At 40.8% G+C, this 24,599-nt stretch overlaps 2 protein-coding genes across 33 annotated transcripts in view; one reads left to right on the top strand and one right to left on the bottom strand.

The window, feature by feature from the left end:
• Window positions 1-9,869, bottom strand: part of LOC135261523 (regulating synaptic membrane exocytosis protein 2-like) — a 161,520-nt gene extending 151,651 nt beyond the window's left edge. For 18 of the 32 annotated variants that reach the window (XM_064347905.1, XM_064347906.1, XM_064347887.1 and 15 more), the window contains exons 1-2: window positions 9,628-9,869; window positions 8,779-8,957 (exon numbers count right to left, since the gene is read on the bottom strand). In XM_064347905.1, coding sequence (XP_064203975.1) covers window positions 8,779-8,942 — 164 coding nt within the window. In that variant the 5' untranslated portion in view covers window positions 8,943-8,957; window positions 9,628-9,869. The remainder of the gene's footprint in view (window positions 1-8,778; window positions 8,958-9,627) is intronic. The other 14 variants (XM_064347909.1, XM_064347913.1, XM_064347911.1 and 11 more) reach the window with 5 other exon arrangements.
• A 7,959-nt stretch (window positions 9,870-17,828) lies between these two features.
• LOC135261524 (solute carrier family 25 member 32-like) lies at window positions 17,829-24,388 on the top strand. The gene is made up of 7 exons (XM_064347929.1): window positions 17,829-18,299; window positions 18,761-18,911; window positions 19,399-19,484; window positions 20,666-20,820; window positions 21,763-21,876; window positions 22,097-22,242; window positions 23,217-24,388. Exons 1-7 carry the CDS (start codon window positions 18,092-18,094, stop codon window positions 23,341-23,343), a joined length of 987 nt encoding a protein of 328 aa, XP_064203999.1. The 5' UTR covers window positions 17,829-18,091; the 3' UTR covers window positions 23,344-24,388.
• Window positions 24,389-24,599: the final 211 nt, after the last annotated feature.

Here is a 24,599-nt window from a genome sequence, read left to right as displayed (position 1 = left end):
CACACTGGCCAAGCTGTCCTTAAAAGGGTCAGGAGCTCTGGTGGAACAGGAGTGGTCTGCTTAAAGAATCCCCCATGTTTCCACAGTACGAGCCTCAAATAATTTTGGGACTGGACCCAGGAAGAGATGCTGATTAATGACACAATACAGCCAGACAGAGCTGCCCTTCCTTCTCCAAACAGACTTCACGAGACTATGCTACCCCGACCTATGCTCCCTCAGCAAAGAACAGGAAATAGATGTTGCCAAGTAACCAGACAAACAAAGGAAGATATTCAACATAAATATACCGGTACTGCATAAATGAATGATGTTCTTTGTGACTGCAGGCTTTTTCCGTAAACAGATCACTCGGTGGAACACACTTTCTTGGTACAATTACATTATTATTAATTTATTTTTCTTATATTTGTAGATTAATTTAGCTTATCTAGATAAATGTTTACAATATTTTTATTCTTCGCTTAACCAGGTAGGCCAATGGAGAACTCTTCCACTGCAGTAAAGTACAACTAGCCAAACAGTGATTTCGAAAGCTTTACTCTGGTTCAAATCACACTTTAAAATAGAAGCTTCACAATCGGACTAACTAATTTGACAGCATCTAAGCATGCAGCACATTTCAACACTCAATACCCATAAAACCTTAAAAAAAACTTAGACACAAATCAGACAGCTTTAGATCAAAGCACACAACCAGTCAAGTGACACACAACACCCACCCCCCACCCCCCCTCATAATGTCCCATCAAGCTCACCCAAACCACCAATCACACAGCCACACCAGGCAGACACACAGTTGATATAAATAACACTGTCAAAAAACCTTAAGGAACGTGTGTAATTTGGCAGGGTGAGACAGTATGGCAACGATTTCAAAAAGTCAAGGTTGTTTTTCCAGACCTCAAAAGTAAAGAGAGGTTATCAGTAGGAGATGCACTAGGCTGCCACGATGCCCCTGTATGACTTTCTACTGTGCTGCGTTCTGTCGCCTGGGGTCAGAGGTCACATGCCTATAATGTAATGTATGCACACAGAGGTGATGGGAGGGTTGATCTATAAATCCTGTGCAGCTGCTGGCTCACAGCCTCATTCTCAAGCACAACTTTGGCTCATGTAAGCCACACTTGCTGTACCTGGCTAACTGACCTATCTCACACAGAAATAAATGAACAGGAAGCACCCAATCTGGAAAGGCCAACCCCGAGTGATGGACGAGATAAGTGTAGCTGGACCGACAGCCTGCTCTTGAAGAGACGGAGGAACTGGCTTTTAAAACCTGGCTAAACCTGCTTCCGTTAACCACGCTCACTGACAGCCCCACTGCCAGGCCTACACCCTGCAGTGGACTCAGTTCAGCCATGTGTGCTCTCTCTCTTCTCCAGCTGTTACCCAGCCATCGATCTGACTGAAGCTCTGCCTCTGTGGGCTGATCTCAATTTCAATTCAGTACAACTTTATTTATCACACATGGGACGAATTAAGAGCAAAAACACCATTCCGGAAAAAAAAAAATCTCTCAGGAAAAAAATCAGTTTTTTCTCATCCACTCAGTAAAATATCTAGTGTTAAATCAACTCTTACAGAGTACGCATGGTCCCTTTTGGACTCACATGTACTCGATTAGAGTTGAATCAAGACTACATTTTACTGTGCACTTTTCCCTCCATACCATTTAATAAATCTCACATCTTTTAAGCTTTTCAATTAAATTTTTAAATTAGCGAATTGTTATTTTTCTTCTTGCGCAAAAAATAACTGTAATATACACTCCCCTTAACAGATATACAGTATACTCATTATTCATTACCAGTTCTTAGCCAGCTACTGTAGATTTAACACAGTTTTAAGGTTTCAAATCATATTTTTGGACAAATTTCATCATACAAATATGAATGGCACGACGTGTGCCAATATGAAATGCACTACATGACTGATAAGCTTTTTTGGCTGCAGGAGAAGCTTGGACAAGCTGCCGTGTGAGATGAGGAACTGATTTCCTCTTCAATGGGACCAGTGGCGCGTCGGCGGCAACACCGGACGCAGATACCATCTCAGACGTCACCGCGTCTCAAAGCTTTCCACGGCAGCCGGTGCCGAGGTCGGCCTTGATTGATCTGCGCTCGGAAACAAATCAAAGCCGCGTGTCCTCACAGACCGAGAGCATGCGAGCAATCGTGTCTCTTTATTTAAATGAGCGGTGTTTGTTCTGATGGATGCTAAAAAAAGGGCCTCCTCTCTTTAGCTCTGGATTTTATACATGAGGCTGGTCAGGTCAGGTGTGCTGAGGTCACGCTTTTATCCTTGGGAGATAGGGAATTAGAGAGATGGACAGAGACACACAATGGTGTAAGAAGGAAAGGGTGAGAGAGAGAAGAGAATGGAAGAGAGAGAGAGAGAGAGAGAGAGAGAGAGAATTTGAATTTTGAATTGAGAGAGAGGCCAGCACCATTCACTGGGCAGTCCTGTCAGGAAATGCTACTGCAGGGCTACAGTTTAAGGGTAGGGCATATGTTATGGGTTAAGTAAACTAAAACTGATTTTCATGATAAAATACACTGGTTTAAAGTGCACTGCAGGTGAAGTGGCGCGTACGGTAGCTCTGGCATATGCGTTAGCCCACACATTTGGGAGTCAAAGTTGTGTTAAAGAGATCACGCACAAATCAAAGCTAGTATTATTCATTACAGTAAATCCTCCACACAGCTACACACTAACAAATACTCTAACAGACGGGTAACTTTCACTGTGTAAGGAAAAGTCAGAACAGTGAAGGCCACTTACCATAATGCATTTAACTTTGTTTTCAAAACTAAAATATAACATGACTATTGGTACCCTAAATCATGCTACTCATTGTTTTAGAAAGAGCCACCCAGTTTGCTCTCTCACATTATGATAGTTTTGAAACCCTGAATACTGTGGGAGTGACAAACCTTCAGTCTATGTCTAGTACATAGTTTCATTCTAAGCATGAAACTAAATAACGTAGACGTTCAGGCTCAAATGTCATCCTTGCTGTGCTGTAGCTTATCCAACATCTTATTCAGCATCGTGCTCTGTTTCCAACACAGTACTGAAAGCAGTAACGAAGAGTTTCTTTCCTCGGGCTAAGTAGGAAAAGGAGAAAAATAAAATAATCGATGCAGAGTGCCTTGAATTTCAGATGGGCCCACTTCAACACATACAAGTGTAGACTTGAGCATGCTGCAACAGGAGCTACACAAACAAACGATAAAGAGCATGCCCAGCCTGTTGTTCAGTTATGTCTGCTCAGGGTTAGTGTGGGCGACAGCTGGGGTGACGGTGGGCTGGGGGGGGGGGGGGGGTCAAGCGCATGCGTGTATGAAGGGCCTGCATCTGACGTCTGATTGGGCGCAGTAATTACACCTGAGTCAGCAGCGCTCCGAGCTCTTCCGGGCCTCAAGTTCCTCCGTGGCTCCCCCGGAACGCTGACAGGGAATTGGCAGCTCCTCCGGCTCCTCCCAGGATTCCCTGCGTTTCATTACAGCCTGCTCTCTATGGCTCCAGACACCCCCCCCCTCCCCCCACCCAAACCCTTGCACACAAATGTATTCCAGCCAGTGGCTACCATAGTAACGGCAGAGGGTCTGAAGGCTTTGGCGATTCGGCAGCGCCCCTGCCAGTGCTAAAAAAATTCTCATCAGACGACAGCTAACCAATTAACCTGTCTGTTCCCTGCCACAGCTGCCACAAGGCCTGAGAACAGGAAGAGCTCCCTGCTGCAGGAGATCCTGCCTCTTGCTTTACACTGCACGGTTTGGCCTACAAATAAGGGGATTCACCAATACATAGAAATGACAAGCACAAGCATTTACTCATTATTGCTGACTGCACATAAAGGCCAAATATCTACACAACTTTTCTATTAGTCCTCACAGCCACAAAATCAGACACAATCAGTTAAATTTTTATTTAAATATATAGCTTAAGGGATAACCTGGTGAAATTCTGCTTTTTACGCTCAAAATGAAGTATACTGGACCAAACAGTAGCAGTACACCAGTATATCCTTCTGGTGTGGGTAAGCTATGTCAGGAATGCAACCCAAAACAAAGATCCTGCTGGCACAATCCTCTGTCTTTTAAAACTGTCACTGTTCCATCAGCTTGGAAATCAATCTTGCAGAAATTTGGCATTGAGAATGGCCCTAATGAATACATGCAAAACCTTCAGCTCTTTACAAAAGTAGCCCAGCCAGGATTAAGTTCAGGTGCCTAAGTCATATGGCATCAGCAATAGTCCAAAATAGTGGAGACTCCAATGCACCAATATTACATATTTAAGTTACATTTATATACCCAGCACAGGCAATTATTCCCAATATAAAATCATGCCCTGGTGTCCATGGGAAATATGGGAAGTATTTGTACTTTGGGAAATAAACATACTCATTTCAGTAACATTACTGATGAATTAGACTTCATCGTGTTATTGTAGAGAAACAGAAAAACGATTGTCATCAAGAGTCGAGTTTGCTCTAGTAACACGTATGACAGCACAGTTCAGTGGTCAGAGAACTTGTGACTGCAGATGGCTGTTGATTCAAACCCTGCTGTACCTTTGAGCTAGGTAATTAGCCATACTGGGTTCTGAAAAACATCCTTTTGTATAGAATTTATCACGCATGGAAATCTGTACATTCACCTGTGTAAGCGTGAATATAAAGCAAATTCTTCTTCTTCTTCTTCTTCTTAATAATAATAATAATAAGACTTCCTATTACAGTGCATACATGAACAAGTGTATAGCCATTTAATTTCACACTGTTCCCAAGAATTACCACTCATCACCTGCTACAAATGACAAAATGACACACGATGCCGCTACGGGTCCCACTGCACGTGCTCAGGTCCTACAGGACGCTGCATCAGTGCAGGGGCCTCAAATCAATGAAGCAGGGGGCCCGCATCCACAAGGAGAGCTGGAGATGCTGGTAGCCATTCGGCTGGGCTGATTCACACGCGATCAGACGTGGGTTGACGATGTCCCCACGTCCGTGAGTCACATACACACCACAGTGTTGCTCCACATTCACCTCATTAAAATGCACAACTGCTAATATCTGCCTGATGACCTAAAAAAGAAAAAAAAACAGGAAGCCAGCTTTTCCATTTGTCACGTTCAAACGCGTCAACAGCTTGGCTGTGCTCTCTCTCTCAGCCTTGTGTGGCGTTTTCTGGAAATGAAGCAAGCTCTTCCTATTCATCAACCTAAACCTTAAACTAGTTTTCTACTCAGATTACGCTCTACTCTACAGACTGTGGTAGACAACATTATGAGGGAATGCCTTTAGAGTGGCCAGCGATGTTTCAGCATGCAGCGGGACTGTGTCTAATTTGAGAAACAAAGGGTAACGTTTCTTATTGAAAATAACCTTCCCCCCCCCCAAATCAATGTGTGGTTTGACTAGTGAGTGTAACCACAAAAACATGCAGAGGAAACAGCACCCAAGGTCACTGCTTCATGTTGAGATACAGCTATCCCCACAACTGAATCCATCCTTCCCTGTGTGATTCTTTCACCGTTTATGCACAGCCCAGCCAATTACAGTTAATACTGGCACTGTCTAAATTCGATATTCGAACTATGTTTCAACAGGATGAGCCACCCTGCAGCCCCTAAATTACATGCATGATTGACAGCTGCCGCCAGCCCCCTCACACACACAAGCATCCCACAGAACCTGCACCGCCATGCAGCAGTGTCCCACACCCACTTTTTAGGATTCTGCGAGGTGTTATGTCACACGACATTTTCGCTGGGATGCTCAGCCAGTCACACGAGTGAGCCAATCAGAGCAGAGAAATGCACAGAAAGCACTTTTTTTCTAAAAAGGGAAAAAGAGAGTTCAAAGTGACAATGCAGGAGAAGTCCAATTCACCACCCTGAAGGTGAGTACCGCTGGACGTTAAATACTCACTCACTGGAAGCTTCACACATTAAAGTAAACCCCATCCCCAACCCCCAGCCGTCCACCCACCCCATACCCACTCTCCTGACTTGTCCTTCACTAACAATAAGCACCCTAACTAGTGTTGTTCCAATTCACAGCATTCCTTGGTCACATAGCTTCAAAATGCACAAAATCACATGTATCAACAGTATGGAATCAATATGGCAGGGGTGGACTCAATTTAACTTTTGGTTGTTATAAAACACATACAGGGTTTTGTAGAAGATGTGAAGAAATGCAATTCCGTCTTAAAAACAACTGCTTAAAAATCTATAAGAATAATGTCTCAACAACATAACCAATCTTTGATTTCCCATTACCTGACAAATTTGACAAAGCAGAAATTACCTTTATAAATGTAGCTTCAGAAGTCATTTTTGGACAGAGTCAGGTATGTCTTTGAAAATGAACCTACAGACAAAATATTTCATGTATGAAGCACACGCCAATACAGTGGATCTTAGCGGGCTATATACATGATGCATCCTTTTGACACGTGTTTGGCCACATAAGCAGTAGAGGAACCCCAAACACAGCGTTCTACTGATAGATACTGAGGATACTGAAACTGAATGGCGTATATACAGTACATGAGGACTGGGAACACATGTTAACCAGTTCTGATGCAAAGCAAATTTGTGTGCCTAAGAAGTGGTTTGAGGTTAGATTTCTGATCATGCACTGCAATTCAAAGGCTCTTTTCAGCTTTGATCTCAGGAGGAACAATCATTATTACCTATTATGGTGTCACCAGGATCAACATAGGAAAAATATATACTAGCAACCAAGGGATTGACTTTACCCTGTGTAAATGTCCAGCAATTAGCTTTTGTCATGGGACAACTGGTGATAGAATATTTATGCACTGTATTCATGCTGTATAGTTAAACAAGTAAAAAAAAAAACCTTCTACAGTTATGCGATTGCTGATGAATCTGAATAAATGTTGCAGATTCTTCAAATAAACATAAGCATCTTTTAGCAGCCTATAGTTCATATCTGGAACAAGTGAACCCTTGATGAGCTCAATTCCTTTCTTTATTTCAAATATTTCATATTCTTGCCCTGTTGTTTCGTAAGCTCATACAGGGCATTCCGTTTTGTCATAATTTAACTAAGACAAAAATGATATATAGGCTTCTTAAATTCAGCCAGTTTAAGTGTATGTGTGTGTGTGTGTGTGCGTGCATGTATATGTATGTGCGTGTGTGTATGTGTGTGTGTGTGCGTGCGTGCGTGCGTACGCACAGACTCGTGGTACCACGCCAGGGGCAGTATGAGTAAGGGCTCATATAAAGCGTATTAGGTGCGCCGCCCACGCAACATTTCACTGAGTTGTTCTTTCACTCACATTTAACAATAAACTGAAATGGAACGGAAAGTCGCTGGGCGGTTCTGACAGGAACTCGCAAATTAAGAAGTGTTTGTTGCTATACGTGAAGGCGTTGATAGACTATAGGATATCGAAACAAAAATCACTTTCAGGCAAAGGCATTCTATTTTTAGGACTACTCAGATGTTGATACACAGTATTGAAACTATGAATAAAGCCTAGTGTGTGTATGTCTTGCTAATGAGAAATTGGCCTACCTGCGAAAATGAAAGGATGTTTCGTATCAAAAAAATAATAATAAATATCGAACGCCCAACAATGTTCGACATTGCTAAAAAATTGTTACTTTCTGTTTTTGTGGCCTAGAAAGATTCCAGAAAATAACAGACATAGGCCCCGACAATTTAGGCCACGTGCTAAGGAAAATTCACAAACAAAGTGAGCCTCGCTTACTGAGAAATGACAATAAATCCAAGTTATCACAATCATATTAAAATAATTACAGAAACTACAGCAATCTCATCCACTCCACAATTACCAGGGCAAAATGAATGCTAGCTTTACCTTCCTTAAGCCAGTACGAAAGATAAATCGCATGGTTTTTATTTAGCCTAAAGATTCATGTCATTACACTCATTTCATTTTTGTCAGAAAATCCTAATCGCAATAACATGCACTGACAAGCTACTGCGAAAATTCTGCTCCACCTTAAACCAAACTGGACAGCGCCGTGGTACTGAAAATACAGCGAGAGACAAGCAGAACGGAGGGGGAAAACTCCCGTTTTCGAACGACAGCGTACACCGTGGACTGAGAATTAGCGATGATCTATGAACCCACATCAATTGTGAAAGGTCCTCGAAACAGATTTAATCTACGATCCGTTCGTCTGAGACCTTTTAACATGTTGTAATCTGTTATAAAAGGGAGTTGATGGGGCTTTTAGACGAAGATGGCGGCCGTTGCTAACCCAACCCAAAGGAAACAGAGTGAGAAGTAGGCCCGCGCAGTGTTGATAGCTGGGTAGGAAAAATGCCTCGAACAAGCGGAGCATAGACTACTAGGAAACAGAATCTCAATTACAAAATCTGATGACAACTAATCAACATGAGCATTAAAACCAGCTGGCGAGGATGCCATTTGGTTTAACCTCTCAGCCCTTCACCCCCATTCCCTGGTAATGTTTGAGTTATTTGCCCAAACATAAATGTCGACAAGAAACCTGACTTTGCACGTAGCCTATGTTACCGTAATGCAATACAAGAGACACAATGCCTACACCACCCGTAAATTCAAACAAATCATTATCAGATGTGTACATTCAAATGCGGCTATCATACACCAACGACCACTGCGGTGTGAACGAATCATAACACGGTTCTATTCAACATAGACTAGCTAGACTCCAGCACTCACGAATGTCCCTTGTTCTTTTCCTTTCACAATTCAGATTGTTTAAATGGCTTACTTTAACATTGACTGTTCCTTTTCCTCTTCCTTCTTCTGTCGGTCCATGACTGCGAGGATGATCTTTCTCTCCTCCTCAGTGAGGTGGCTGAGGTCCGGCATCTCTGGGAGAGCAGCCGCAGGAGGAGCGGCCGGGCCGCCCCGGGGCCCAAGCGGAGCAGACATCTTTAGATATAATTGCTAAAAAGATTAACAACCAGCAATAAAAACGACTTAATTTATATGTTCATTCTAAATGTACAGAATTTAGAGAGTCGAATTAAACACGGTCTGTTCTAAAAGTCCACAGCACGATTCGCACGCATTTTCAAAGAGCCATGATATTTGAAGAAGGTGACTTGTAATTCGTTTATTTTTTGGGCTTTTTATTGTTTTTCACGCGTGCACACGTACACACATATGGCTAGAGATGTGTAGATATCAACAGACAAAACGAGTGAAAGGCAACATAACTGGGACTTCGAATACGAGCAAGCAGACTAGCATATAGCTCTCAGTTAGATAGGCTACAAACCTCAACATATGTCTTTGCATATAACGAAGACCCAATAGGCTACAATGGATTTTTAAAATTTCCGTTTTGGTCATCCAAATGCTATATAAGAGAAGACATATTTTGCCATCATCGTCCATGGTAAAGACGACCTAAAGCCAGCTGGATTGCCTGATTCACACAATGGTTTTTCAAAACACATCAATTTCTGTATGAGAGCTGTTAAAATGACATCAGGAATAAAAAGCCAATTTGCTTCACGAAGGAATGATCGATCCCTCTGGCTGCAGGTATTCCAAATATACTTCTCCCTTTCCGTTCATTGATGCATATGGAGAGAAATAAAACAGCGCTTGCCTTTTATTTTGCAATCATGTTAAATCCTGTCTAACCCATCGCTGCCCTCTTTTAGAGAGCGGCTATTCGCATCTTGGAATAAAGATGTCTTGTCCTTTTTCTCGTTATCTTTTGCGTCCTTCGTATCTCGCTTTCCCTCTGTGTTAATTCTTGGATATTTCTTAAATGCACAAAAATGGATGCAATGAGAAAAAATCTCGTCAGCATAGGTAGGCGGAGCAATGGAAATACGTGGAACAAAGCTCAGCAGCTCCGGGGGAGAGGAGCGGAAGAAGAGAGAAGCGAGGCTCGTTCATTGGCAGGCAGCATAGAGATCGCTTTGAAAACCCGGACTGGATGATCCATTTGAGATGGATCTTTTAATTGCGCTTGAAAAAAAAAACCTTCCTACTAGTTTCCCTGTGTGAAAACCGTTAAAATTAGGAAAATCTGTTGAATGCGGTTTAAGAATGTTTATGATAACGCAACATAGTCTTGTCAGATGTAACCTCTGACAACACGATGCCATTGGCCAACCGATGATCAAGCAATGTGAAACTGGATTACACTATTATCATATGATCATTAGTTATTTCCCATAGGCTCCAATCAACCTTTTCCCATTTTGCAACAGCGACATTGTTTAATCCTTCACACAATACTATGCTAGTATTTAAAATAGATATGACTATGGCAGCTGGATCACTGAAATGCTTGGAATGAGAATATTCTGGCAATATGGGATTAATTTTTTAAGAATAGAGTTAGTATCTTAATATTTTGGAATGCTGAACCCTTTAACTAGCTGTACATCTAGATATATCAAAGTTACTGGTCTAATAAAGAGTGGTGCAATCATTAAATAAATGATTAAATTTGTATCACACAAGTTAGTAAGCCAATTAACACAATTTTCTTCATGTACAGTATATTCTTATCTTCAGTAAGTGAAACACATTTTCAGTCAGATTTAGGTTGGGAGATTAATTTAGCCAGACAAAAACATTCCAGTTTTTGTCCCTAAAAAAATCCCTTTGTTGCTTTAACAATATGTTTGGGCGGATTGTACTGCCGCAAGGTGAAGCACCTTCCCAAAAGTTTTGAGGCTTTGGTTGGATCTGAGCAGGTAAGACATTTGTTTACACTTCAGGATTCATCCTGCTGCTGCTGTCAACAGTCATATCATAATAAAGAGAAGTGAACCACTTCAAATAACAGCTATACATGCCCAAGCCATAACATTATCTCCACCATGTTTCACAGACTGGGGAGATCAAGCAATCAAATTTTATTTGTATAGCATATTTTACAGAAGTTGTCACAATACGCTTTACAGACAACCCTGGCCTAAACCCCCACAGGAGCAAGCCTAAGGCAACAGTGGCAAGGAAAAACTCCCTGTGGCAGATGGGAAGAAACCTCGGAAAGAACCAAGCTCAAGGGGGAAACCCATCCTCTTCTGGTCGGCTCAGGGTGCCGACTGGTGACCAACATGTCAATCAGTTTTATAGGGTTTATGATGTGGCTCAGATGATGGGTGGGGCCAGGTGGCGGTGATGGGGAGCATAGGATGCTTTGATTCCTATCTTTCTCCACACTTTCATTTTTTCATCACTTTGATACAGGTTAATACTAATCTCATCTGTCCATAATACATTTTCCAGGGCCAGTTTTTAATGTACTTTTTTTTTTTTTTTTTTGCAAACTTTAATATGGTCCTTCTGTTCATAAGGCTTACCAGTATTATGCAGTAAGGTTATGCTGGTATAGTTGTCTTTTTATGGTAGTCGTTCACACATCTATGCCTCCATCCTGGGGAGTATTATTGGTCTGTTTTACAGCTGAAAAGGGTTGTTTCTTCACAATGGAAGGTTTTCTTTTGCCATCTATAACAGTGGCCTTCAGTGGTCTACTTGGTCGTTTGCTATTTCTGATAATCACCATTGCATTCTTGCCTCCTAATGTATCAAACAGTTGATTCTGACACACTCAATGTTTTCAGTATGTCTGATTTATTCATATTTTTCGGTCTCACGATGGCCTGCTTTACTAGCATTGGCACTTCTTTGGTCAATGTTAGTTGAGAGACAGCAGCTAAAGACTAAAAATTCAAATGCCACACCTATGATCACCTTTTGGACCTTTTGTTAGTTTTTCTGCGCATTAAGTAGTAATGCAATGCCATTCAGAAGAAGAAACAGCTGAGCAGCCAAATGTCTAAGTAAATACCTTCAAATTAAAGCTGACAGTCTGCACGTTAACTTCGTATTCATTGTGTCATTTCAAATCCAATGTGCTGGAGTACAGAGCCAAAACAACAAAAATGATTATTGAGCCCATTAAACTACATAGTAAAATGTTCAGTGTTTAATCAACTCTTACAGAGTACATACGGACCCTGTTAAACCCATATGTACACTGTGAGATCTGAAGTAACACTGGACATTTTACTGTCTGGATGATGAGTAGGTGGTCAGGTGAGCCAGTTTAGGAGTCTTGTCAGGAGGGCATAGGGAAACCCCAGACTCTTTGAAATAAGCGCAGTGGAAATCATCCCTAAAGACTACGGTGACTCAAGACTTCCGTTTAACATCTCATCCAAAAGAGAGCGTCAGCTACAGCACAGTGTCCACTTTGCTGCACTGAGGATTAATTGGTCCAGACAGAACATTGCCCCCTACTGGCCTGCCCACACCACTTCAAGCAACAGTTCAGCTAATGTGACTTAATGAGTGGTGCTGCTCTTTCAGATTACCCTGCTACAATTTAGACAAACCTCAGAGGTGATCAGGAACTATGTTGCTAATGTAGGCCCAATTAAGGCAGCATTTACATAAGGAAAATGTTCAAAAAATTTGTGCAGAGTACTAGAACATAACATAGCACTGGGCATTTAATACCGTGTGGCTTCAAGATACAATATACCAGTAGTTATATTGCAATAGTACATTACAGATTTTATTTATCTATTTATTTATCTATCTTTCTTTTCATTGCATTACAGTTGATCACTCTAATGAAGTTTATGTCGGTTGTCAGTATTCATTTTAAGAATATTTCCAAATGAAATATACCTGCATAGCTCGTCATATTATACAGAATATGATGGAAATAAAAGCGATGCAGGTTTAATACGTGCCCTGGAAACATGTTTATTTTGATTTTATAACCATATGCACCTTTTTTCTCTCTGTCTTCCTACTTAGGGAATTAACAAATACAGACCAAGAGATATTTTCCGCAGAAGTCATATCGCTGAGAATTTCGGGGCAGTGTGGTTCTAATACCAACAGTGGCATCACACAACTTTCAGAGGAGAGTGCTCATTTGTTTACCGTGGGCAACACAAGAGGAGGAAAAGTGTTCAGCTCTCAAGTCTTAAGTACTGTAAGGTGCCTGATTTCACTTTGTCCCGATAAACTGTCCTGCTATCGCCTCCCAAGGTATTACATACATGTTCTACTGGCTTAGGTGAGAGAAGAAAATAAATTAGAACATACGAAGGTTGTGAAAAGTGTGACTGAAAATGAAATACAATTTTCCTCTGACAACACTGATTATAAATGAAAACTTTGGCATCTACAAATCCAGGGTGAGATCATTTCTCACGCAAAAAGCTAAATATTTTTAGTCTGGCTGCTCATGAATTTTCTTTTGAGCCAATTTCTGTAGCTGGAGACCTTCTGTGATTTTCAGCTTCAGCTGTCTACTAAGTAGAAATACACATAGTTATCATGTCCGCTTCATCTTAAAAAAATCCTAAACTTTATAAATTAATTTCAATGGCTCAAATTGTTCAAACATCTAATTCATGACTGGCTGAAATATGCTCCCGTTTTTAATCTCTGCCCTGCTTTTTAATTATTGTTACACTGTTGTCTCATTTCCCATTGTATGTTTGTGACTCGTTTGTCTACTGTCTTGTGTAACTTTGTGACTTGCGTGTTTTATATCAGGTACCCCTTGCAAAAGAGATTTCGATTTCAATGGGGTTTTCCTGGTTAAATAAAGGTTAAATAAAAAAGAAAACAAAATTTTGAGTGCTGCAGATTCGTATTACACCATAGTCCTTACACCGTAGGACTTGAGTACAGTTCTGTGAGCTAAGCTAACAAGCTTCAATAAGGTTTATGACTTCTGGCCAGTATTTCGATACTTTATATACCATAATACGAGTATTAGCCAATGCATAGGCCATGTAAGCCATTTGTGGTGTGTACTGGCGTTGCCTCGTGTTGGATGCCATTGCGTATTGCATAGTAAAAAAGCATGCGATGGCTCGTTTTGTAAAAATAAATACTGTTTATTTGTGTTTGATGCATAATATTACACCAAATCATGTTTGGAGAAGCAGTCAATATGCTTTTATTTTGACACTTGATTGGGAAATAATCAGAAGCACAGTTCTTATTGGGCTACCTTCTTTATGCTGTTCTGCTTAATGATAAGCTCCCTGAAGCTAGCAACAATTAGATTTCCTGTATATAAGTTCCAGTCAAAACTTCCGGTGAGTTTCTATCAAAATAAAAGCACAGAATTAATGTCAATAGCCTTAATTAGTCCCGAAGAATAACATTACAGTAATCATGGTTTCTGAGCTTTGATAGAGACTTACCTTTATTTAAAAACATTTCAAATACAATTTGTACACAATCGCTAGTTACTAGCCTTTATCTTGCTATTTGGCTGGTTTAAATGACTAGCTTGCGGTTTGCCTGGTTTAAATTAAGCCTGGAATATTACTTTGTATGTATATTTTTTTTAATTATGCAATAATTTTTTTTGCTGGTGTTTTAGTGTAGTCCAGCCATGCATTGCTATACACTGTCAGTTCAGTACTGGCTCATTTGCATACCAGATTACTGCTAAAACTAAAAATTGTTGCCAAGTGAATGGGGTATACATTTACTCTACAGACCCATACCTATAATATTGTGTAGTCATTTCTGTGAAATCATGTTTCCAGCAATTGTTGCTGGTGTTTTAGCGTAGCCCGGCCATGCATTTCTTTAAACTGTCAGTTCAGTAATGGCTCATTTGCATACCAGATTACTGCTAAAACTAAAAATAGTCACCAAATGAAAGGGGGTATGCATTTACTCTACATACCCATACCTGTAACATTATGTAGTCATTTCTGTGAAATCATGTTTCTAGCAATTGTTGCTGGTGCTTGCATTGTAGCCCGGCCATGCATTTCTATACACTGTCAGTTATGTACATTACATTCTGGAAGTTCACTGAAGGCCAGGCCATTCAAAGGTGAAAAGAGAGAACAGTTAGTTGAGCAATTGTGAAGTCATACAAATTAAATAATGAATTATTGGGCAAGTCAAACCCAAATAGTTTAGTGGCATTTAACAGAACTGGTGTTGGGACCAGTACATCTGTATTAAGAAAAATTAAATCAGGAAATAAAAAGAAAGACTTGGTAGATAAAGCTTGCAAAAGAAATTGCAGCACTACAAAAATTAAGAAAGAAATTTGAAATATAAGATAATGCAAGCCCAAATTTAAAGGGATTTATTCGTGTCATTCAGGCAGTACCACTTAAGGTCATTTGTTTTACAGAGGGTGGGGTAAGACTGTGGCATGAACTAATGCGTAGTAGTCCAGATTTTTGGGATGCCACTGGTGCATTTATATCACAACAAAACACCAAAAGGAATTTTATTCTTCGAAATCTCGGTGTGTACACCGCCACCAGCCCAAATTTCTTGCCCAGTTGCATTTATGATCAGTGAAGACCACACCCAAAGTGCATTTGAACAGCTATTCACTGCAATTACAGATTATGGAAAAAAATATACAATTTCAATACTTTCAATACAATTCAAATGAGTAGTGATCGGTCTTTAGTTCTCCTTCTGGCATCCATGCGAATATTTAATTATGAAACCATGGAATGTTATTTGCAGCGCTGCTGGAAATTATTAAACGGTGCAGCTGATATCAAAGATGATAAAATCTGAGTTATAAGGTTGTGTAAGTCGCACCTAATGAAACAGGCAAGTGGAGTTTGCACAAAGCAATATAGTGGGAAAAATGAAAAATATAAATTGGCAATGTACATGTTTAGCCTTTTTGTGAATTCACAAATGCTAGAACAGGTCAATGGCATTTTTTATGATGTGTGCGTCATTTTAGGAAGTAAATTCAACACAGGTTTGCTTTCAAAATGTCTTGTTCAGATACAACAGAGAATAAAAACGCTGAACAAAGATACAACAGCAGATTGATGCATGAAATTCAAATGGCAGTCCACAGGATGATTACTTTGAAAGCATCTACAGTTAAATCACCCTTTTTAACGTATTTTCAAAAAATTAAAGCAAATTCAATGTCAACAGGACAAATGAATACCATAGCCCAATGTTATTATATAAACGGCTGTTTACATCCTTGTGGACTCTGCTGAAAGACCAAGCAGAGGGCCCAAGACAAAATCCAAGGTGTAGCAATCACTGACATGAACCTTCACAGACAGCATGACCATGATCACTACACAGTCAGTGAAAGAGAAAAGATGGGTGTCTGAAGACCTGAACAGATCCAGTGCCTAAGCAAGTGTGAGCTTCAGACCCAGCAATTTAAGGAGACTGGTACTGAAGAGAGGAAAGGACAAGGCAGATCACAATCACTCAGTTCGAAGTGGATGGAGAGCGGGCTCCAGCACAGAGAAGCCAGTCAGAAGCCAGAGGAGGTAGTTCAACTGCTCACCCTGTGACACAATGACTGTGAAAAGGACAAGCCATCACTCAGATGACTAGATGCAGAAAGTGAAGAAAGGTGTTGTACCTGAGACCCATAGCCTGGTGCTGTCAACACATAGTCTTCTCCAAGCTCGTTTAGCCCCTTCCGGTATACAAAGTCCTTCCCGTCTCAATGTGAAACCCAGGGCCGGAGGAGCGGAGGCTATGGTCTGGGAGAGGTTAGCAGTCCCTCTCCTGGCACTGGCTCCTCCCAAGGCATGTAACTAAAGGGAAGTAACATAAAAAGTTAAAAGTGGCCAGTTTTGCAAAGTACAGGACAGTAGTTTTATTTACAAAACTGTGCAAAAAGGATAGTAAAAAAAAGACCAGGATGAGCCCTGGCCAAAACAACAAACAAAACCAGGACCATCTTAAAATAAAATAAAACTTAAATAATCTGCCACAAAATAAATAAATATATGATCAAAACCCCACTCATTATACCAACATAAACAGGTGAAAATGTGACATAAATCAAAATAGCTCATGCACCCCTATACACAAATAATAAAAGCTAGACCAGGTACAAACTCACACAACACAAGTCAATGGCAAAGATGGCCGACAGGCTCCAAGGTGGGTCTTTACACAGGCTGCTGGGCTGTAATTGGCTGCAGGAATTTGAATTTGATTCAGCCAATCAAGAAGCATGAGTGGCAGTCAGTGAGCAGATACCTCACCGAGAATGGGAAGTGAACAAAATGGAGGCCGTCTGGTATATTTTCAGAAAGTTAAGGTAGTAAATAAAAATCAACTGATTAAGCCTGTACTTGTCTGCAGACCATGTACCGACTGCAAGTCTAATATAACCTTTTTATTCATTAGAGTGCAATTGTACTCAGCACATCAAAACAATTATTTCTTTTTTCAAAAGGTTTTTCTTCCTACACAGTAAAATGGTCAGTGGTAAATCAGCTCCCCTATTGGGCCCCCAGCACTTAATGTAATAAAAACAGTTCATGTAATAACTTTGTCCTATAATATAATAACTGTTGGTTAATGTAATAACTGAATGGATAACGCAATGAGCCAGTGCTGAACTGACAGTGTATAGCAATGTATGGCTGGGCTACACTAAAACACCAGAAACAGTTGCTAGGAACATGATTTCACAGAAATGACTACATAATGTTATAGGTATGGGTCTGTAGAGTAAATCTATACCCCCTTTCATTTGGTAACAATTTTTAGTTTTAGCAGTAAACTGGTAAACAATGAGCCAGTACTGAACTGACAGTGTATAGCAACGCATGGTTGGGCTACATTTACACCAGCAACAATAGCTGGGAACGTGATTTTCCAGAAAGGACTGTGTAATGTTAAAGGTATGGGTTTAAATATGAGTATATAATGTGTAATTATATCTAACTGTATTAGTTACAAGAAGAGAAAAGACAAAATCGCACTTAAGAAATAATAGCATTTACCGAGCTTTTAGTTTGAAATCCTCTAACCGGAAGTCTCCAATTGTTGCCAGCAACAATTGCCAGCTTCACGGAGCTTTAATGATAGAGGTCATGGCAAGATATGTTGTAGTGGTTCAACTTGATGTAGTTTATGTTATTGGGGTCAATGCGCTTACAGCTGATTACAGCTAGCTAAAATTATGTCTCGGCTGCTTTCAAGCGGACATTAGCGAGCTTAATGGCATTTTATAGCGCCGAGCGTTTGCAGAACAGCATCATCAGATAGTTAATGTTAACACGCTAGCTTGCTATAGCTTGCAAGTGGACATGAGTCCTGCTGCTGGATCGTGGGGGGGCAATGCTCCGACTCTCCCGGTCGCTCAGGACTCCCCTGGTGCGCCTTTCTCGCTAACGGCTGATCTCCTGCGCCTTTTCAGCTATGTGAAATACGAAAATTTAGCTGCCGGGCTGAGCGGAGGAGTCATGTCAACAATGGTGCTTCATCCTCTGGATCTTGTCAAAATTAGATTTGCAGGTGCGTGTTTTCTGCAAATTTCTAATCATTTATAGCTAACTGGCAAGCTAGCTACATAACGACATAGGCATTTGTTTTGCAGGTCGTCGCAGTCGGATAATATATACGAGCTATCTAGCTAGCTACGTAAATATGCTTGCTAGTTGCTTATAAATGTAGCTGTACAAGTTATTTAATAGCATTGCTCGTCGGCTTGCTCTTAGCACAGTGATTTAAATAACATCACATTGTCTGCCGCCTGGTTTAATGTTGCGTTAGTTATCCAGATCTACATTCATGTGGTTACCTAAATTATTACTTCTGCCGTACTGGCGATTGTACGACACGCGATTTGGACCCAAGTGGCTGTATTTTAGTTTCAGCTGCAGTTCGATAGGCCTGGAGCGTTTCCGATTCTCCTTGAAGTAGCCGAAGTTTCTCCCCCCCCCCCCCCCTTTTTTTGGTTTGCTTTCTCTGCACAGTGAGTGATGGGTTGGCCCTGAGGCCCAAGTACGACGGAATGCTGCACTGCATGAAAAGCATCTGGCAATTAGAGGGAATCAGAGGCCTTTACCAAGGAGTGACGCCAAACATCTGGGGAACAGGAGCATCCTGGGGCTTTTATTTCTTCTTGTGAGTATGATTCAAATGCTGATGTCATACTGAAATATACCTGTTACTGTAAATGTTCTTCCCTAAATTTTGCTGTACTTAGGACATGTTCTATTAGTACACCCTGCTATGCAATACTAACCAGTATAGGAAGCATTGCTATAGCTCAGGAGATTATATAATCCAGAGAATGAGTATATTTTTTGTACTGCTGATCCTAAATCACATTGATTTTTAAAAGGTAGCCTACAGCAGCTATGTAAGCAATTTTATTTCCAGCAGATGGTTTGTTGCTCATTGCACTGTTAGCAGTACATTGTTGTTAGGGACAGGCTTCTTTTGACAGGCTTTTTTGACAGCCCCTTATAGTTATGCTGATTCATCAAGCGTTGTGTGCAATTTTCCATTTTAAAGGAATGCAGCCAATTCCAACATTTATGCATTTAATTGGACATTGACTCTCTTTGTCTATGTCTGAGTTTTGTGACTGTTGTTATGCTGTCCACAGCTACAATGCGATCAAGGCATTCAATCAAGAAGGTCGCCAGTCTGAACTGAGCGCTGCAGAGCACCTGGTGTCTGCAGCACAGGCAGGTTAGTACTGCCTCAGTCAATGGGCTGTGCTGACCCTGACGTGGTTAGCATTGCCTCAGACAACGGGCTGTACTGGACTGTGACCCTGACCTGTATAATTTAGTCCTTGATCACGGCTAAAAAGGAGTCTGCCAAACACTCCCACTCTGTAGGTCGCCAGGATTGGTCCTTTATTTGAAGAGTGAATGTTTACTTCTCAAATAAGGCGTGGCAGTCACACGGTATTCACCTGGCAAGCTGCTTACTCTGAGACAAGTCCATGCAGGTTCGTGCATGTTCCGAGATTGAAATCACGGAAGAAATATTTGATTTATAGCCCTTCTTTTGCCTCTAGGGCAATAATAAAAAGCAAGCACACGTCTGACTCCCAAATGAAGTACAATTTGAACTAATCCCAAGCCAAAAGTAAACCTTAATGTGTGAAATTACCTCTATAATTTATTTTCTTGGTGCTGAAGCCATGCCAACTCCCATACACCCTTTTATACATGTTCTGCCCCCCAAGGTTACTTGAAGAAGACAAATTCCAGGTAGATGGAAATGGCAACGGTTAAGTTTACGATTGTAAAAACGTTTCCTGCTGGAAACGGCACATTGACACAAAATCTGAAGGGAAGCCAGATTAGCCAGGCTAAAAGGCAAGAGAAATAGCTTTTCATAACACATAAGGTTTTGAAGCAGGGGATTTCCCAAATGTTTGAATAGCTCAGGTGAATTAGCCAGCTAGGGGTGTTTGTGGCAGGGAGGCAGATTGTTCTGATGACATCATTATTACTAAATTATCAAACCTTAAATGTATGTCTAAACGTAGCAGGCAAAACACAGTCTCTAGTCGGCCAAGGGCCGGCGCTCGGAGAACATCTTAATAAAGGAAGTAAACAATGGAAACCGCAGAAAGAGAGGAAGGGTGGAGTCTGTAATGGGCTGAACAGGGAACTTGGAGTCTGCTGTGGCCAGAAGCTTTATCTTTGACTTATGACACCTTGGCTTTTCAGTGAAATAAGAGGTGGGGAATCTCTGCTTTGGTACCCCACAACATAAATTATCCCAGTGTTCCTGTTGTCACACATAATACCACTCGCTCATAGACATAATACCACTCACTTGTAGACTGATTTCACTTCCTCTCTCACTCTGATGTTCTTTTGAATATGTCTGAGTTTTTTTCCTCGGTTTTATAGGGGTGCTGACACTGTGCCTGACAAACCCAGTCTGGGTGACAAAGACCCGCCTTGTCCTGCAGTATAATGTCGACCCCGACAGAAAGCAGTATAAGGGGATGCTGGATGCCCTGTGGAAGATATATCGCCACGAAGGGATCCCAGGACTCTACAGGGTATGCCTTACTTAAACAAAACCTTTAGCGTCGATTTGTGCTTAAGGTCCATTAAATCTTCAATATGGACTGTTACTGAATTACATTTATTTAGTGCAGACAATCATACCGTATACTAGTATTATTTAAATAATTAATAAACTATCTGTTTAAAAAAGAAAATCCAATATATGTGTGGTCACCCTCACTATGTGGACTAGTACTTAATTGCTGTATAAATGTAGTGAGTCATTTGTTCTGCGTTGTGTTGTGTAGCCTATATAATTGATGCTGCTGTGATTTCACAATAGGCCCTAGTGCAACAATATCACTCTGCTACACAAGTACCTACCTCAAAAAGCAGGCAGTCCACAAAACAGTAACGTTATCACTGTTTCTGTTACACTGTAACTTTGTTATCACTGCGATATCACCGTAATCAACCTGTAGGCCTGTCTGCTATCGAGAGTAAGAACAAAAGAAAAACTCACCGGCCCCAAAGCTCCTGGATTTTCAGTCCACAACGGGACATATTTAGAGTTTCCGCAATCTCTTTCCATGAGTTCGCTTACATTTGAAAATCTTTATACTTTTTCAAGGACAAATCATACTGGTGAGGATACCTCTGTATTTCTTCTGACAGTCTTTCTGTCATCCCCTCCATGTTTGCCAACATCAGTCAAAAGCAGAACAGTGAAGTGGAAGAAAAAGCATATCCATGACAATGAATTTCAGTGTTCCATCTGGCTGTCCAATCAACGCTGCGTGGCAAAGTATCATGTTGTCCGCGACAAAATTCTATCGGTGCCCGACACTGGAAAAAAAAAAAATTTCGTGCGACCCTTTTTTAAGTTGAAAATATGTAAATTTTGTTGTTCGACTTGTCGAAAGGATCGTGCAACGAAGTATAAGTCAGGCATTCGCAGGTGTGAATGTACGTTCATATAGAGTTTTTTCCCACAGGGCTTTGTGCCTGGCCTCATTGGCACTTCCCATGGTGCACTGCAGTTCATGGTATACGAGGAGCTGAAGAGAGATTATAACAAGTACAAGAAGATGCCATCAGATGCACATTTGGTCAGTAAACGGAATAAATGTCCAAAAAGCTTTGCCATTTCAACCAAATTTATTCAGACTGAGAATGAAAAGGGGGGGTAAATTTCCTTAGAAAAGTAGGAAAGGCATTCTGTGAAGGTAAAAAAAAAAAAAAAAAAATCGAACTGAAGTGATATGGAAAGTTTAGAATGTTCAATGTCCAAAACATCCGATCATAGCATTCTTATTTCTCTCCAAACAGACTCCATCGGAATACATTGGAATGGCAGCAGTGTCCAAAATATTTGCTGTAGCCACAACGTACCCCTACCAGGTAGTCCGTGCACGCCTGCAGGACCAGCACAACACCTACGGTGGGGTCCTGGATGTGCTCAGGAGGACGTGGAGGTAAGCCCATTTACAGAAAGCTTCTCAGAAAAACACTCCAGATCCAGGTAGCGCTACATACTCCAGGTTTAGAAAGGCTCCTGAAATTGAAACCGTCCACTGTCCGATGAATTGATTGGCAGTTTGATTGGAAGTTTTCTGTGTATTTTCATAATTTTCTGTCAAATGGTAATTGTTCAATTCTGTTTATGGGGCAAGATTTAAACTGTTTTTTTTTTTGTTTTTTTTTAAATTTCATTATTTGTTTTCTCAAGAAATTGAAATACAAATATTGATGCCATTTTGAAAACACTCATAGTTTTGGATTGCTTTGCTCCACCCTTCCTGCTTAACCACTTTTGGATCAGCACTTCTTTTCCTGGAGCATTGGATCATTGTTACAGGTTTTGAATCTCTCCTGTCAATCATACTGGATGACTGAAGTTTGTACAGTGACTAAAGATTTTGGCTTCATGGGGTCCTTATCCCCCCTGTGCCTGTCTGCCGCTTGTTTCCCAAAGCCTGTATCCTCCTTCTGCTAATATGTCTGCCATGGTTGTTGGTACACTATCGGCCACCACACCTGATGAAGTGCCTGGATTTACACTTTGTCTGCATGAATGAGTGAAATCATACTGGAGTATGTTTCTGTGTACACACATTTTTTCTGATGTTGGACCACAGTTAGCATGCTGTTGTATCTGAAGGATGTCTTTGCCCTAGTCACTAAAATCCTTGTGTTACATTGTCTGTTTGGCTAGTTTTGAAAGTCAACTGAACTATTATTGTTTCCTTCTGTGTGGTTATTAAGAAGCTATTTTCAAGTATGGCAATACCATTTTTATTCCTAAGATGTTTTCTGAACTGTGTAGTTGTCATGTTACAGGTAAGGAACACTCAAAATTGAAGGAAGAAAGATCTTCAAACTTGTGTAACTGAAATCTACCAGTCTCGCAGATACCTAGTTTAATGGTTTATCGATTGTTCCCTTGTAGGAATGAGGGGGCGGTTGGATTTTACAAAGGGATGGTGCCCAATCTGATCCGAGTCACCCCAGCTTGCTGCATCACTTTCGTGGTCTACGAGCACGTGTCCCGCTTTTTGCTCGGGCAAAACATATGAAAGGTGCAGGGCGTCTGCTGAGATGCCCGAAGGGGCCTGGTGAGGGGCCCACGTGAAAACACAACCAGGCAGGGCCCACAAGACGCCTGTATGGGGCCCTCAAACTTTACTCGAAGACAAGATCCTCAGACGTCTTCCACGGCGGGCACAAGTGAACTTGAGATGGATGTAAAAACTGGTATTTCCCAGCTGGATCCCAGAATCATGCAGTTGGCACGGATGTTTGACAGTGATGGAGGAGCCACTGTGAATATGACTGTTACATCCCAGATAAAGGCCCGATATTTGGACAGAGCTTCTCGCCACGTCCTGAAGAATTGTGTTGTTAAATCCTCCTGGAACAATCAGGAAACAATCATGGGATTTAAAGTTATAAACTCTACTCTTTGTATCATACTGCCACTTGTATTCTTTGTCACCTTAATAAATGAGTATTCTGTCAGACATGAAAGTATTAGAAGGCAGGGTTTGTTCTATGTGAAATAAAATAAAGAGAAAGTGTTGTTTTGGAAAACACAGGCACTTATTAATCAATATCTATAAAGGATGCTTGGTACATTACCCGGAATATTTCTTGAATTTTAAATTCAAATATCAATTAAAATTGTTTCAAGTTGCCATTGAACACGACATGTTATATAATCCTCACATTTTCCATGGAGAAGCCCTTGCTGTTTGTAAAATTACACTGGTGTGTTATTGTGTGAAAATATTTTTTACTATGACATGCTGTTCATGTGTTTCGTGTGTTGTTTGGGACTGAAGACTTCTTAGATTCCACATCTGCACTAGGTAACTCTCGCTCGTTCCGTTTGGTGGATAATACTTTACCTTAAACTCAGCGATGCTCAATGTAATCACTATTGTATTACCTCTATTCCACTTACGCAGTTTCTGTAAATGCTGGTGCTATGTAGGGAAGTTCGGCAGGCCATGTCTTTGACTATCGTGTGTTTTCGTGTAAAGCAACAAGCCATATTATTTCTTGCCAAATGCAGGGCACACCCTCTAGCATTGATAATATAATAAAGAACTTTATATCCAGCTGTCATTTACCAGTCCTTGAAATGATTGGGGGGGGGGCGACTTTTTGTTAGCATGAACTTGTATAACACAATGATTTGTAGCTTAATTTTAATAATTGCAATATGTAGGCTACAATCTATTTGCTTATTTGAAGTCAGAGATAAATTTATTTTGTATTACTGTGCATCAAAGGAAATTTAGCTGTGCAGTTAATTTCACCACAGAACTTT

Source organism: Anguilla rostrata, chromosome 8, assembly GCF_018555375.3.
Source record: "Anguilla rostrata isolate EN2019 chromosome 8, ASM1855537v3, whole genome shotgun sequence".
Lineage (NCBI taxonomy): Eukaryota > Metazoa > Chordata > Actinopteri > Anguilliformes > Anguillidae > Anguilla > Anguilla rostrata.
This window is presented reverse-complemented; position numbering and strand designations above follow the sequence as displayed.